This window comes from Peromyscus maniculatus, chromosome 4 (assembly GCF_049852395.1).
Source record: "Peromyscus maniculatus bairdii isolate BWxNUB_F1_BW_parent chromosome 4, HU_Pman_BW_mat_3.1, whole genome shotgun sequence".
NCBI lineage: Eukaryota > Metazoa > Chordata > Mammalia > Rodentia > Cricetidae > Peromyscus > Peromyscus maniculatus.
The window spans coordinates 45993268-46010630 of record NC_134855.1 but is presented as its reverse complement, the minus strand read 5'-3'; the positions used below and the strand labels follow the sequence as shown (position 1 = coordinate 46010630).

The 17363-nt window shown below is 42.7% G+C and overlaps 1 protein-coding gene across 6 annotated transcripts in view; it reads left to right on the top strand.

The window, feature by feature from the left end:
• Positions 1 to 17363, top strand: part of Stk39 (serine/threonine kinase 39) — a 276759-nt gene that overhangs the window by 72336 nt on the left and 187060 nt on the right. For all 6 annotated transcript variants that reach the window (XM_076569598.1, XM_006972377.2, XM_076569595.1 and 3 more), the window contains exons 3-5: positions 7724 to 7832; positions 12431 to 12572; positions 13699 to 13754. In XM_076569598.1, coding sequence (XP_076425713.1) covers positions 7724 to 7832; positions 12431 to 12572; positions 13699 to 13754 — 307 coding nt within the window. The remainder of the gene's footprint in view (positions 1 to 7723; positions 7833 to 12430; positions 12573 to 13698; positions 13755 to 17363) is intronic.

Here is a 17363-nt window from a genome sequence, read left to right as displayed (position 1 = left end):
TGCTGGGCGATTGTTTCTCCTTTCTCTGCATCTTCTGTTTCCTCTCTCCCTTCCCCCCTCTTGTCTTCTCTCCCCCTCCTTAGCATCATAAACTAGCTTTGAATTATAGAGTGTTTTGAAGAAACAAAAGCTTTGGGAAAATCCTTGCTTTAATGATCATTTTGAGAGGAATAATTAAACTCTAACCAAGATGAGATGCAGGTTTTCCCATCTCTTTATTGCAGTGACATTATCTGAGGCGCTTTCAGCAGAAGTGCCCCCTTTGTTTAAGGCTTAAAGAAAACAAACAAGTAGTGCCTCCCCCAACCAAAACAAACCTTGCCTGTGCTGTATTAGCAGAGCTGATCCGTTTGCAAGTCTTGTTTGTTTTTTATTGTGGGAAGATCGTTCCGCTTAGAAAGCTTTTCCTCCTTTGTGAGTTGGCCTCTCAACAGTACAGGTTACGGGTGTGTTTTCTCTGTTCCATCTACGGAAGTAGTTTTTAAGTCCGTTTGTATGTATTGGTTTTGTAATTAGTAAATTGTCTATCCATACTAAACTGCCTGTCCATACTCTAGTTCATCCTTCCTCAGTTGTGGGACAGATTACATGTTCATTGTCGTCTTTCACGCTACGTCATAGTAAAAAAACGCAAGCCCACTTGCCTGTATGCAGCACCATTAGAACTTGTTAGGTCTCAACCTCAAGTTTTTGGCTTTCTTGCCGTTCAGCTTTGTAATTATTTTCATGTGTTTTAGTGGTTGTGTGTTTTTTCAAGTACTGTCCCATTGGAGGCAGGATTCGAAATGGAATTTGGGAAGAGGCTGTTTTGAAGATGTGAACACATTTTAAAGAAACCAGAAAATAATTACTAATATGCAAAGCAAGTTCATTTATGTAGTTCTGGACTTCCATTATTAGCTTATAAATATGTATAATTAGGCTGGAAAATTAGTTTTCAGTTTTAGAATAACATTTTAAAAGTTATGTCATAGCTTCTTCAGATACTAATTAAATAATACTAATTGAATTTAAATTTAAATGTATTTAAATATAGTTGTTAGAAAACTTTGCCAAGATGGCTAAATCTGATTTTTTTTAAAGTGAATAAAAAAGGACACTGCAAAAGAGAATTCTTCGGGTTTCTGTTTGTCAGCAGTGGAGACCAACCTAGTGTATGTTCATATGCACAGGAGGAGCAGATCTACCTAGTGTGTGTTCATATGCACAGGAGGAGCAGATCTACCTAGCAGGAGGGGCATATCTACCTAGTGTGTGTTCATATGCACAGGAAGAGCAGATCTACCTAGTGTGTGTTCATATACACAGGAGGAGCAGATCTACCTAGTGTGTGTTCATATGCACAGGAAGAGCAGATCTACCTACTGTGTGTTCATATACACAGGAGGAGCAGATCTACCTAGTGTGTGTTCATATGCACAGGAAGAGCAGATCTACCTACTGTGTGTTCATATACACAGGAGGAGCAGATCTACCTAGTGTGTGTTCATATACACAGGGGGAGTAGATCTACCTAGTGTGTGTTCATATACACAGGAGGGGTAGACCTACCTAGTGTGTGCTCATACACAGGAAGAAGTGTGGAAGGCACTTCAGATTGAATGCACCTTTAGTCATATGTCTCTTTTTTTGATTCTGAGGACTGAAGTTGGGATCTCACACATGCTGGACAAGTACCCTAAGCCACACTCTGTGTCTCATTGTGTTGTACCTCTGGTCCTCTTTCTCCAGCTCTGCACAATGTTTGGGTCGAGGCAAATGCTTTTGCCCTTTCTTGCTACCTCTTGTCTATTTTCGTTTGGGTTTTCCACAGGGAATAAAGCCGTGCCTGCAAACTGAGCACTGTGAAGTGTGCAGGAAAAGTGTGCAGAAGGCTGGGAACAAGTCTCTCCCTGGGGCACCAGGGTTCTTCCTGGCAGAACTCCATTGGGGCCCTGTACTCAGGCATGGGACAGGATGCTCCCTCAGAAGTCAGGTTTCACCTCACATTCCTGGTCATTTGGTGCTCACAGGAAAGCCTGTAACAGTGCAGCTGCCTTCTTGGTTCCCAGGAATTTGACAAGCCAGTGACCAAAGAAATTCCCCATTTCTGTTCATCCACTCGACGTTTTTGAATATTCCCAACCACAGACAGTTGTGGATAGCTGAGCCTTATTCTGGTTCCAGGGTGATAACCATAGAGCTTTGTGTGTGTGTGTGTGTGATTTATACATATTATACATATTACGAACAGTTTTGCGTCTCCACAGCCCTGTGACGTACATCCTTTTCTGTCAGTGAGCAGATACTCCCCTCTACTCCTGAGGGATTTTTCAGCCTCTGACTGCCCTGATACTTCACATTGTGACAACGGCTTCACTTTTAAAGCTTCCCAACATGGATTTAAGCTGTCACAGAATTCGTCCTTTGCTTATGGAAGTTTTCTGTTTTCAGATTACCTAGAACTTTCCCACTTGTAATCTTGCTGTCAGTTAGAATGTACTTCCATAAACTTAGATACCAAACCACAGGAAAAGAGTCACAGCGGTAAATGCCAGAGCACATTTTTTTCATTTCTAACACTGTAAGATAGGATATTTGACTCATTCTTTGAATTGAGTTTTTTCTGTTGATACCTTTCCCCTAAAAGATGCAAGGGTTTGCCTCATAATAGTATATCATTTTCATAATTAAAAAGATTGATGGGACTTTTTATAATTGAGAGTAACATCCAGAAAAATACATTGCCCTTGTAAAAGCTTTGTTAATCTTCCCCTGATTTTTGGCAAACATTAAAAATTGCTTGCTTATTATTATTTACATCATTTGAAATTAATTAATTAGTTTGTTCTTGAAATAGAGTCACATGTTTGCCCAGGCTGGCCGAAAATTCTGTATGTAGCAATGTTAAACTGATCCTTCTGTGTCCAGTCAATAGATGAAACATGTACCGCCATGTTCAGTTTTATATGGTGCTGGGGATGGGAACCGAGGCTTCCTGCTTTGTACGCAGGCACTCTACCAGTTGAGCTACATCCCCGAACCTTCTTCTTACTGATTTTGGACCCTGCTGTTTATGGTACATGGTTAGTTATGAGCAGTTTTTAAGTCACCCTTCCTGATGATCAGTTACTGTGAAAATACCAATTGCAGACTCACCTTCTGAAGTGTTTTTTATTAACTTGGTTATCCACATATCATTTGAGGGATTATTGAAACACTTGGAGAACATCACATACATTTCAAAGATCTATTTTTGCTGTCAATTCCATTTGGATGATAAGGCTTATAAATGTCATACACTTTACATTTTTCCTAATTCTTCTATTTTCAAATTCTTGGTTTCCTTTTTTTTTTCCCACTCTTCGCATGTATATTGGACTTTTTTTCTAAAGCACTTAGAGGCAGCTTATCAAGATTCAGAGAGTATAACAAGGGGTTATAAATGAACCACACATTTAATAACTAGGAAACACAGATGGCAAAGATCTGGTGGCAGTAGTCAAGCTGGCTCCTGTCTTCCCATTGTCCCCATCTACGTTTAGCTGAATGGCCGGTCCTGCATCACAGGAAATTCCTTAAGCCACCAGGGCCCACGGTTGTGTCACATGAACCTTCTCCAGGGACAGGTGAACAAGTTTCCAGGGTCAACTCTGTGCCTTCAAGGCTGACCCAGGTGCTAACCCTTGCAGTGAGTAACCAGTATGGAGGCATTCCACTGCAGACAGAGAACTGAGACACTGACCAGTAGGTACCCTGGGTTATTTTTTAGTATAATATTATATGCTAGACCTGCAAAAGGGGTGGGTAAACCTCCCTTTGCTTTTCTCACACTGTTCCCAAGTAGAAAGTGGTATTAATCTCATTTTATGGGAAGGGAAAGTGAGGCTCAAAAAAGGTTGAATACCCTGCCGGGGTAGTCAGGGGGATTAAAGGTAGAGAGCTAGGGAGCTGAGTGTGGGCAGGCTGACTTCAAAGCTGAGATCCTCCTGCCCCAATCAGCTCTGATCACAGGAATGCATCAGTGTTCCGGGAGGTGCAGTTCTTACAGTTTGTGGAGGATCAGATTCTTGTAGCTGTAGTTCCTCTTTGTATAGTACTATTTACAGGAGAAAAAAAAATTAGAAGGGGGAGACTAAAGATTGTATATCAATACAACACAACCCCACATCAATACTACATTAATTTTTCCATTTGGCACTGGGAGATTTCCCCCTCTGAATTCTCTGTAAACTTTATGCACATTTTTATGTTTCCCACCAAATTTAAGGGGCCTGTGTCAGGTTGGCAGTGTAGCTCAGTTGCTAGAGCGCTTGTCGAGTGTGCACACGAAAGGCCTGGTTTCCATTCCTACCACCGCCCCAAATGGCCCCAGCAGAGAGTTCTTGCTATGTCGGCTGCTTCAGGCTTGCCCTGTCTTAGGTTGGCTTTACTACTTAGAAACTTGGCCTGTGATTGATGCATTCCAGTGAAGCTGCATCAGCAGATTTGAGCCCATACCATGGCTTGGTTTGCACTTGATGACACAGGGAAGTCCTTGCCACTGACTCTGGGGAGCCACTGGGCTTGTCCGTAACTACGACTCTGGCACATGTGCTGCCTGAGTGTGACCTCTGTTCTCCATCCCTGTGGATGATTTTTGCTTTTTTCCTGTCCTAGTGAGGCCTAACCATTTGAATATTGCCATCTCCCCCCCCCCCCCCCCGCCCTTCCATCTCTGCTCCCTGCTCTTCCCCTCAGTTTGGGCACCGCTAGGCAGCCTCTCTTCCTCCCTGGCCCTCGTAGCGGCCTTTGTATTTGTTCCTTCACCTTCGCTCTGCCTTGTGACACTTTGCTGACCTCCAAGCTCAGTTTGAAATTTTGCCACTCAAAGCTGGGTTCCTAGTGCCCCAGCATACGAATTGCTGGGAAGCCTGCTAGAAGGTACTCTAGGCTTTGCCTCAGAATATTTGGTGGACCCCGGGCATTTCCACACTGCCCATGTGACCCAGTTAGGGGAATCAGAACTGGATCTTCCTGTAGGAAGAATTGGATACCAAGTTTTCATTATGTCAGTTTGTCCATCCTTGGGCATTAGTTACCTTTTGAGTAAAGAACAAATGACTGCTTTTTAATAAATGTCTTTCCTAATTATATGAATGAACTTACGGCATTGGGGAAAGCTTGGATACTTTAACTGATAACATGGTTAGGAAGAAATTCAAATAGCAGCCTCACCACTGTTTTGAAAAGTAGACTTTCTTCCCTCCCTCCCCCCATCTCTTTCTCCCTCCCTCTCTCCCTTGCTGATAATTATACCTGTACTCTCAATAGATATATACCAGCTCTAAAGAGGGACTAATTTTGGGAAGAATATTTGATTCAGCAAATATAGTTTTCAAGTTTTTACTGTGTTATACCTTGTTAGAAAGGCAGCTAAACCAAATGCTAATATATAAATGAAGGTACAGATAGGCCTGTAGAGGACCTCTTTTCTTCTTGTAAGTATATTTCTTTCTCATTTTAGTGTCTTTGATAGTGTAGGAAACAACTGATAACTCCAGTGGCTGTGTTTTCATCATGCCTTAGGCTTATGAGGCCCCTGTTACATGGGGAAACTATGAGGCAACCCAGATTAGACAAGAGTATGGAGAGATATGAACCCCAAAACTAATCGGTGAATGACTGTGGTGCTGCATGGTAGAAGCATGTGTGGCTGTGAGGCACAGGCTGATGGGAATCATCCCCCCACTACCCACCCGTTGTTTGGTCTGCCTTTATGCTGCTGGTGTGGTTGTATTGGTAGGAGCCTGATCTATGATGAGCTCTATCCAGTTTTTAGAATTCTGTAATCTACACACACACACACACACACACACACACACACACACACACACACACACGAGAGATGGGGGGAGGGAGGGAGATTGCTCTGCAATGTCAGAGCCCCTAATACTCTTGGTGTAAGGTGTGATATGGCCACTTATGTGCAGAGGGCTAAAAATGGTAATTTTCTTCAAGGCAAAAACAATGTCCTTACTTGTGAACATTGGTTATGTATTGTGCATTTTGGTTGATAGTCTGAAAGATTGGCGATAGGAAGCCATGGAGGCATTCATTATTATGAGTGTATGGTGATAATGCCGAGTATTGTCTGCAGTCAAGATATTCTGTTTCCATGTTGTATCGATTGGATCCTACGTCATGCTTCAGGCTAAGTTGGGGAGGTATCCCATTGCCCATCACACGCTGTTGACTTGGAAAAGGGAGTGCCCAGGGATGTGTTCAATTTTTCCTCTAGAAGCATTTCATGGCAAAAGAACCTGATATCAGAAACAGATGACTCGGGACCTTAGGTCTCAGATCTTGGTCCAAGATCTTGTCAGACCTATATAAAATGAGCTGACTGGCTGAGGGGAATGAGGAAGGAAAAGGTCTGCATAGGATAAAAAGAAAATAGAGAAGCCAGTGAGTTTCTTAGGATCTTGCTCCAGGAAGAGCTTTAGATATGTGTAGGTATTTAAGGTATGTGCCTATGTTACATGTTACTATATTTTGGCCAAGTTATTTGAGGTGCATAATATTTTTGGTAATTTGAGCATTAGATAATACTGGATATGTACACTAGCAGCCCAAACTGGAAAGCGCTAGTTGGGCAGCTGAGTTAACTGAAGTTAACTAGAAGTACATAACAGAATGTACATGTGGTTGCATGCCTAGATGCTCCGTTCTTTCATCATGAGTGTGGAGCAGCATGTGTGAGGCTGCTTTGGTGACCAAGGGCATGCTTTTGCCATTGGACAGCACTGTGAAATGAATGGGCACCTCGACTTGATGGGCTACGCATTTATAGTCATGGCTTTAAACACCAAAAGAAAACCCACTGTAGGAGCACTGCAGGAAAATGAGCTTCATTGAAGATTTTCACGTGTCTCATTGAAAAGCCTTGTCATTTTATATAATCACATAAACTTTGTTCTCTGTCCCAGTCTGGCCAACTGAACTGCAAAGCACTGCTTTTCTGCTATTTTAGCTAAGTGGACGGTTAATGTACTGTAGGCCATAGAGTCTGTCAACACTGCTCCAATGGCAGTATCTCTTTCAGAGTGAGACATTGTATCTGATGTTTCCCAAGCTTGTTTTACTTTGCCCATCCCCCTACCCCCTTTTTTTTCTGGAGGAATATTTACTGAGGCATAGTTTGTGAAGCGATAGGCTGGCATTTCCTCATTTAGCACACTGCGGCAACAGAGGCAGTTTTGTCGTCTCCTTTTGGATGTGGGTGGAGATGTGACCCACTAGAGTTGAAGGTGTTCAGGGAGACCCAGTTCTCCTTGTAGGCTGCCCAGGCTCATCTGTCTCTGATGAGGTCTTCTGTTCAGGCAAGCAGCCTTTAGTTCTGTGTTGCAGGGCTCTTGACTGGCAGCATGAGGGTCACCTGGGTAACACACTGGGTTGAAGCTCCTTTGTCCTGTGATTGGCAAGAGAAATGCATACCTGAGCAGTCTGACCCACGCATTCCTCTATCCAGCTCCCATGTGTCCTGCAGGGTCTTCTGAAAAGCTGCAGATCGTTCTCTGGGGACAATTTCCTCCTCACCCAGGTTTTGAGGGCCTTTTCTTCTTTGAGGAGGAGATTGCTGGGAGAACTGTAATTTCTTGGCGGCCATTGTATCAGTAGCCTGACAACCAAAGGGAGGGACGCAGGGCAGGCTGGCTACAGTTGTGTATCATATCGTTCTTTCTTCTTTTTTTATTAATTACAGAAAGAAATTCAGGCCATGAGTCAGTGCAGCCACCCCAACGTAGTGACTTATTACACTTCCTTTGTGGTCAAAGATGAACTTTGGCTGGTCATGAAATTACTAAGCGGAGGTAAGTGAGTTTCATTGTTGCTTATTTTTGTTTTCCCTTGCTTTGTGGGAGTTATCATACTGAAGAAGAAGGATTTTAGTCCCTGGTTTGAAAGACCAATTTTTTTTTCTTTTTCGGTTTTCGAGACAGGGTTTCTCTGTTTAACAGCCCTGACTGTCCTCACTCTGTAGACCAAGTTGGCTTTGAGCTCACAAAGATCCACCTTCCTCTGCCTCCTGAGTGCTGGGATTAAAGGTATGTGCCGCCGCCACCACCACCACCACCTGGCAAGGGGCCAAATTTCTTAATAATTCAAAGCCTTTCATAATTGGGTTTAATGTCCTAGAGTTTCTGTGTCCCTTCCTCTATGTAGCAAGTGTCCCCACCTTCTGGGTTAGGTGATTCCAGTTGCCCTAACTTCCATATGTTCTCAGAGACCTCCAGCCCTTCCCTGTCCTGTGCCTGGCTTCTGCCTTAAATGTCTCTCCTTTTCCCACACAATCCCATTCTCTCTGTAGCCACTGTTTATTCTTTTCAGAAACACTAGCCTGTGTGTGTGTGTGTGTGTGTGTGTGTGTGTGTGTGTGTGTGTGTGTGTGTGTGTGTGTTGCTAAGGATCAAACCCAGGACATATCAGACAGGTCCTCTAGCACCAAGCTACACCTCAGTCCAGTCCTTCCTCTTTCAAGTCCTTTAAACACAGCTCAAGTCCTCACCGTGTTGCATCCTGTGATAAGGGAGGAGCGCTATGGACTCTTGAGCACTTGCATGGGGGCTGGTGTGGTGCCGTCTGAGTTTCTGCCCCCTATTTCTTCAGTGATACTGGTCAGTGCAGAAACTGTGGACTCCCTGAAGAGAAAACCACCCACTGAGCTTGACCCATTGAACCTGACATCCCGTGGGTACTTGCTCCATTTTGTTACAGTTTACATGGAGAGAAGTGATGGCCACTTCATTGGTGTTCAGTGTTGATGCATCATTCTCACTCTTGCTTTTGGGAAGAGATTGCTCAAGTTAGTGATAATTTACTTTTGAAGGCTTTCTCACATCCATGCTTTTACTTGAAAAACAAACAAACAAGCAAGCAAACAAACAAACAAACAACCCTAACCCCTCAATATCATCACCAGAGAGGGAATGAAAATGATAAACACTAACAACCTTGGGCACTTACTCCGTAGCTCCATCCTGTTAAGACAGTTCACTTTCTTATCTCATTCCATCTCAGCATCCTCCATGTTTTCACCATCCCCATCCTGCAGAAACTGCCTTGAAGCTCACGGGACTTAGGCCATGTGGCCCAGGTCTCTAACTCTCAGGCACACTTAACTATTGGTACTAGAGGAAAACACTGCTTTAAAAACTGTGCCACATTCCCAGTGTTCTCTCCATTTTCCAGTCCTGGACATTGAAGCTTAGAAAGCTTGTGTGGTTTCCTCAGGAGGCCTACATTCTCTCCATGCTGTCTTTCTCTGGTGGCGCTCCTTGTATATGCTCTGAGCATGAAGGGTATCCTAGAGAGCCCAAACTAGTGTGGTTGGATCTTTAGACCAGATTTCAGCTAAGACTAAATTAAAAATGTATTTTAATTAATTGTTATTATTACTTTTTTTTATTTAAAGAAATCCTCTTGTATCAAGCAGAGGCCCATACATGAGATGCCAAGTCTCTGTAGTTGATTTGAGTGTACATGGGTGGATCTTCTAGACACATGTCTCTGCTCTCTTAGTCCTCCTCAGACCCGTTTTCTTAAGTAAGCTATTTAGTTCATAATGAAAAGGAAGAAGGAAAGGCAGAGGAAGACCATAGAGCCACACTTAACACTGGCCTCCACAGTGCTCCCTTCTTCCAATAACTCTGGTGCTGTGTCAATAAGACGATCTTAACCAGTTGAGGCCGAGAGTCTTAGGGGTTCTGCTACCTCTGAGAAAGCAGTGAGTTCTGGTGACCTGGACCCTGGAAGTCTCAGATGCTCTGTTGCAGTTAAAGAGTTCACCTCAGTTAGCCTTTCACTTTCCTGAACTTGAGAACATCCCCGGTTTCTTTTATGAGGACTAGATAGAAAATGCATTGTCTGTTTGAGAGTCCAGTCTAGTCTCCAAACAGGGCTTTGGAAGGTAAGATAATAGGTTTCCAGCAAGCTTACACGGGAAAGGGAAATGTGGCCAGATAAAGAGTCTTGTTCACTTTCTTTCAGAAGGCTAGAAATTTGTATCTGCTGGGTAGGTCATATATTTTGAAGAATGAAGCAAGTGATGTTTAGAGTCCTTATTTTTTCTAAATGACCCGAAAGTCTAAGAGTTGATACATAGACAGATGCATTCTCCTCTCTGCGGAGGGAAATTTGCATTTATTTTTCTTCTATATTGTTTGACCACATTGAACCCCCTAATGAGGGGCAGGCAGGCAGCTAGTTTGGTGCAATAACAACTGTACCAATCCTCTTAGTTAATCATAAAGAGCCTAGAGCCAAACTCAGGTCCTGAGGTAAGCCATTTGTTAACTCTTCAGAAATGTTGAATCTCCAGGTAATTATAGCTTTAAAAATGACCCAGAGGTGTAGAATATTAATTACTATGTGTTGAAACATGAATTCATCGTGCCTAGGATACTAATCTCTATATAGTAACAAAGCACTTACGAATTTATTTATTTATTTTATTAGAAAATCCTGTGCATAAAGCATAAAATGAAAATCAAAGTTGCTGAGAGTCTCACAAAGGAATCTTGGGGTTATGGGCAGTGGTGTGGAGGTGCCATGCTGGGCAGTGGTGTGGAGGTACCATGCTGGGCAGGGTGTGGAGGCGCCTTGCTTGCCCTGCCTCCCACCTTTGACGTAGGTGATAGGAAGGGCTGCCACTCTTTCCTCTTGGTTCTCTGCCGTCTTTCCTCTCCCCCTGAACAATGTTTGGTTCTTGACTTCACTTGTTTACTTCTTTAAAAAATATGTCTTCATACCTTGTGGTAGATATATTTATTTTATTATTACTTTAAAAACTGTGATGTCCAAGTTGTTTCTGAACTCCTGGACTCAAGACCTCCTTCCATTGCACCCTCCTGAGCACCTGGAGACCATGCCTAGTTTTTAAATCTTAGTTATTATTATTATGATTATTATTGCATGTGTGTGTGTGTGTGTGTGTGTGTGTGTGTGTGTGTGTGTGTGTGTTGCCCTTAGCACAGACATGCATGTGGAGGTCAGAAGACCTTGCAGTGATCACATCTTTCTTTCTAGCCCGTGAGTCCCGATGAACAAAATGAGGTGGTCAGGCTTGGTAGCAATGCCCTTACTGTCAAGATAGCTCACTACCCCTCATCCCCAGTACGCTTTGACATTTAAAAAAAATGTGCTAGGGATCCGTCATTGGCCCTTTGTAGTAATCAAGATTCTCTAGGAGAACAGAAATATCGGGGGATGGTGTATGTTTTAAACACAGATGTGTAATTACGAAAGGAACATTGGTTTAAACGATGGGAGACTGAATGGTCCACCGATGGCTCTCCGTACAGTGGAGAGGCGGAGGACCTGGCAGCTGGTCAGCCCATGAAACCAGAAGCCTTAGACACCGGGGACCGTGGATGCAGCCTCCTTCTGAGGTTGGAGACCTGGAGGCTCCATGCCGAGTCACTGATGCCCGTCTACACTGAAAGGCTGGTGTCTGTGGGGACAGCAGCTGCATTAGAGCCACCCACCCAGCCAGCGGATCTTACACATGTTAGCGGCTTCTCTCTTTTCCACATTCAGTCTATCTGGGACCCCAGCCTATTTGATGATCCTGCCCGTAACCGGGGCAGGCAGGTCTTTGTCCCTAAGTTACTGCTCTGGAAATGCCCTCACAGATACAGCAGAAGTGCACTTTACTCACTCTTAGGAGTTTCTCAAGACGCTGAGTTCGATAATGAGTTTTAATCACCACAGCCTTGTGCTCACACAGCTAATCACATACTTTATCACTGGCCTCTGATTCCTGGGTGCCCTCACCCTTTCTCTCAGCTTTATTATTATTACCGTTTGTGTGTATGTGGGTGCCTGCAGAGGCCAGGGAGGGCATTGGATCCCGTGGAGGAGCTGGAGTTAAAGGCGGTTGTGAGCCATCCAATAATGGTGGCAGTGGGAACTGAACCAGGGTCGTCTGGAAAAGCAGCAGTCAGTCTTCAGTGCTGAACCATCCCAGCAGAGCTCTCCTTCCTGACTCTTGACGAGAATTGTTCTCACCTTCACACTGAAAGTGTAAATTGCCAACTTATTAATAGACACAGTGTGTCTAGCCTTAGGCGTGGCCTTTGATTCTTTTTATGCCTTGGGAGTATGAGATTGGGTAGACAGAGTCTATTTTTGATGGTCCTATCTAGTGTTGTAATAGTAGAGGGTTCTTCATGTAAGAAGGAATGGAGATATTTATAAAAAACAATCCTCCCACCGGACGGTGGTGGCGCATGCCTTTAATCCTAGCACTCGGGAGGCAGAGGCAGACAGATCTCTGTGAGTTCAAGGCCCGCCTGGGACAAAGTGAGTTCTAGGAAAGGCACAAAGCTACACAGAGACACCCTGTCTCGAAAAACCAAACCAAATTAAAAAAAAAAAATCCAGTCCTCCCAAATTCTGTCTGTTCACTCAGGTTCCATGTTGGATATCATCAAATACATCGTCAATCGAGGAGAGCACAAGAATGGAGTTCTGGAAGAGGCAATAATCGCAACAATTCTTAAGGAAGTTTTGGAAGGTTTAGACTATCTGCACAGAAACGGCCAGATCCACAGGTAGGATTTCTTCTGTACAGCCTGCTCTTCATAATGTATAGCTCTAGTTTTTAGAGAATTTCAAGGAAGTGTTTCTTACAGGTAAGCTTTTGTATTATGCAAAAGTTAACACTTAAAAACAAAACAGACCTCCAAAGAATCAACTTGGATGTATTTCCTTGGTATCCCTGAGGCGGGTTTATGTGGTTAAATTGAAGCAGAGCAAATGTAGTAAGTGCTGTGTGGGCTCATTAAGGAATTAGTTAACATAATTACTCCTGAAGTGAACTTGCTTGAACTGGATGGCATCTCCCTCTTCCTAAGAACACAAGACTGTTACATTTTATGTTAACAGTTTGGGGCCTGGTGGGGAGAGGGAAGAGGCAGCCCTGACTTCTTCTGTAATACAGACTGCTAAGCTTTGAAGCAGAGGAGCAGAGGATGGGAGTGCCCAACGTTTCCAAAGCAACAGTGTTACTCTGACTCGTAGGAACGTTACAAATAGACAACCACTTACCCTAAAACTAATAACACCGTTCAAGGTGGAGCCGTGAGAGAGCTATGTATTTGATGATCTGTACCATATTTTTTAATACTTGTTTCTTAATTATCACTTCCTTTAAATATTAAAATTGCTCCACAGAGCTTCATATAGTGAAGAAATATCACATAGAATAGTATAATTAACACTTAGCCTTGGCATGGCCCCATAGGAGAGACTGATCAAATTCATTTTAAGTGGGCTGTGTGACTGTTTGGAACTGTGCCACAGGCAACTCTGAAGTACAAGTGGAATACTGAAATAGGATTTAGTTCTTGATAAATATGGCAGTCTTGTGCCTTTAGGGTTAATCACTAACTCTGAAACATAAGATAGTCTCCTCAGTAGTGATTTAATTAAATGAAGATAATGGCTTCACATAAAACATTTGTTATTAAAACCCTAACTGTGCCTCGGGAGCAAAGTATAAAATGACAGTGTGCACTTACAATTTTTAAAATCTGCGATGTGACTTTCATGTCACAATATAATGATTGTGTTGGCCGTGGGCTTGTGTGCTGAGTGTTAAAATCTGGAATGAGTCAGTGTAATATATAATCCATGCTTTATAATTCTCTGCTTTGTTTGTTTTTTTCCCCCTAACAGGGATTTGAAGGCTGGTAATATTCTTCTGGGTGAGGATGGTTCAGTACAGATAGCGGGTAAGCTGTTAAAGATGAAGGTCTTTCTATTCACAGGACTGTTACATTGTAAGGAATGGAGGGTGGTTTCCACAGACTAGTTACATTTTTTAAGAGAGTCTGGGCTGCTCTGCTATAACGACCTGCCCTTACAGAATGCTGGGACTGGAGCCTGGATGTGTCTCGTCCAATTCTCTTGATAAATAATGCGTTTTGAGCACAGATCCTTTTTATCACGATCTGATTATCAGTTTCTACTTGAATAGCTTTCTCTACTTTTTAGATTGAATAAACGTATTTATATACCTGCCAGAAAAATCATTTGGAAAATTGGTTTTGATTGAGTTTGAAAATTTAAAACATTATGTACATTAGTTAAGAAACTTTTTATTTCTGTAGGCTATCGAGTAAGCACATCTGGTAAACATGTCCCATGCTTGGCTCCTGTCATTTTGTTGTTTTGAGTTATCAGAGTAACCCCAAGAGCCTTGGCATAGAAGGTAGCCACATCCATATTTTCTCTTATTTTGCCCCAGGTCCTTGCAGGTCAGCTCCAGCCACCCTTTCAGTCATCGCCATCTCTCTGTGGCACTGGTTTTGGCTGGATAGTTCTTTCCTGTAGGGCACTGTTCCTGCCATTTCTGAGTGTTCAGCCTTTTGTCTTCCAGTAACGAAATATTATTAGCAGCCATTGCTAGTATTATCCTGGGTGAAAATCATTGACATGGCTTCTGTTATTAAGAGTGTTGAAGTTTGTCTCATGCTGGCGAATCAGCTTAATTGGCTTCATTTTGAATTATAGGAAGAATCGTATGTGTTGGCATAGATCTAGGCTTTGAGCATACCGAATTATTGAACCAAAATCGACCATAGCACTTTATTCTAAACAAAAGGGGGAGGATTGAGGGGGGAAGACTGGGGCGTGGGAGAAGGGAATCCATGTCTGATATGTAAAATTAAATTAATTATAAAATAAAAAAAGAGCTAAAAAAAAAAGGGAAAAAAGTCTGTTTCCAGATAAACCTGAAGAGTTAGTTATTAGAAAGCAGAGAATCCAGGATCTCTAGAGATGGCTCAGAGATTAAGAGCACTGGCTGCTCTTGCAGAGGACACAGGTTTGGTTTCCAGCAGCCACATGGTGACTCAAATACATCTACAACTGTAGCTCCAGGGGTCCCAATGCTTTCTTCTGCCCTCTGTGGGCTCCATGCACACATGTGCACAGATATACATGGGGGCAAAACATCCACACACATAAAATAAAATAAATAAATGAATTCAAAAGAATTAGAGGAGCTCAGTAGAAAACCAGCTCTAACGCCGAGGCTAGGCTTTTAAATTTGGGGGTGCTGGGGTCAAATGTGAGGCCTTGTGAGTACTAAGCAGATGCTTTACCGTTGAGCTCCATCCTCAGCCTTAAGGCTGCCCCATGGCCATCTCTGTGGACCCTCAGGTGAGACTCTGGAGAGCGGGGCAAGCAGGCTGCGGGACCTTGGTCTCTATATATTTTCATAAGTAAAGAGCGACTTTTAATTCCTCTTTTAAAGGGGAGAAGACATTTGAAGATGCAAAGGAAGTTTTTGTTTTTCAAATCCCACGTGTTTTCCCTTAGAGAAGGGATAACGGAAGTGATTATCTCGGAGAAGGTAGATTTGGTCACCTATAGTTGGTTTAAGGCATCGGAAGCAACTTTGTGTGTTGCTTAAGGCCAGAGGCTTTGGGGTCCTGATTGACAGACATCCACTGTGTGCCTTACTTAGGCCATGTTGTTGCATCTTTTAGCCTCACTTTCCCCATATGAGACAGGGTGAGGATGCTTGCTGTGCAGACTGTTTTCCTCTGTAGCCACTGCACCTTAAGACCCAGGTTTTGGGGACTGGAGAGATGGGTCAGTGTTTAAGAGCGCTGGATATTCTCCTAGAGGACTGCTGTTTGATTCCTAGCACCTGCATGGTGACTTCCAGCTATGGGGTCTAATGCCCTCTTCTGGCCTCCTTGGGCACCAGGCACACATAGACATACATGCAAGCAAAATACTCATACACATAAAGTGAAATACTAACAATAAAAAGACTGACTCAGATGTATATGAGTTCAGTAGACTCTGGGAACCACACAGTGTTCTGTGGGGACAAAGAGGCCATTTGATGGCTGTTTTGTTTTTTGTTTTTTTTTTTCCCCATGTAAACACTTCTGTTAAAACTGTCTGAAAGGATTCTAGAAAATAGGGACTAGCATCTTTATGACTCCAAAGAATGAATGAATGAATGAATTTTAAACTTTGTGTGTGTGTGTGTTCAGGGCACTATATATACATGTGTGGAAGTCGGAGGACACCTGGGTGGAGTTGGTTCTCTCCTTCCACCTTTACAGGATTTCTGGAGATCCAATTTAGGATGCCAGGTTTGCAGGGCACACAGCTTTACTCATGGAAGCATCTTGCTGGCCCTGATACACATTTCCTTTCATTGTAAAGAGATAGATATATTTGTACAGAAATTTTTCATTCATAATTTACATTGCTTGTTGATAGTTCAAATTATGTAAGTTTCTTGTCCCATTAAACATGAACCCCCCCTGCATGTAGTGTTGTTTTAATATTTATATATATACTATATATTATTACATACATATATATGAACACACATACATACATGTGTATATATATATATATATATATATATATATATATATATATATATATATATATGAAATGCTTAGAACAGCCAATAAGGTGGACAGTGGACAAAAACAGTCTAATGAGCACATGGGCAATTGGAGTTTATATAAAGGAAAAAAAATGCTCAGTGTCACAACTAGAGAAATTCAGCTTAAAACAATATTGAGATACTTATACCACAAAGCCAAAGGTTAATCCATTGTTGGTAGCAGTACAAAAAGTTACATCCACCGTGGAGAGGAATCTGGTACTGTCTCACAACTACAAGTACAGATTATCTTTGTCTCTGCAACCAAGCGAGGTGCATCAGTGACCCCATGTTGACTGCTTCTGGTCAACCATGGTGGGTGTGTGCATCTCTGGAGTCTGCCGCATGTCTCTCTGAGAGGGAGTTACTAAGCGTTTATCAGCACAGTTATGGCTCTGCTAGGAATCTGCCCTCCAGCTATCCCCATGTGTGTTTGGAATGTTAGAGGCCTTTGTTTATTTGTTGGAGATTTTTTTGGAAGGGGGTGTAGCATAAGCTTGAACTTGTGGCACTCCGGCTGCCCCTGCCTCCCAAGTACTGGGATTATAGGCATGTACCACTGTGCCCAGATAATCGGATGGAGTATTTGTTTGTGAAAGCAAAATACGAGATGCAATCTGGTGTCTTAAGTATAGTGTATACGCAGTATATCCATAATATGAAATACCCATTCACTCAAAAGAAGGAAAAACTCAGTATTGGTTAAGTGAATAAATCAAGGTGACAGACAAGAAGTGGGGAAAACTGAGAGGATCGCTCTGACTTTGTGCATAGATACAAGGAATTTAGTCACCCAGGAGCTAGACTATTCATATTACCCTTTTAACACTTGAAGTTTGAACCGTATAAGGCATGGCTGACCTTATAAAACCAATGCAGTGGTTTAGGAAACTCGATAATATTCTGCCAATAAAGTGAAACA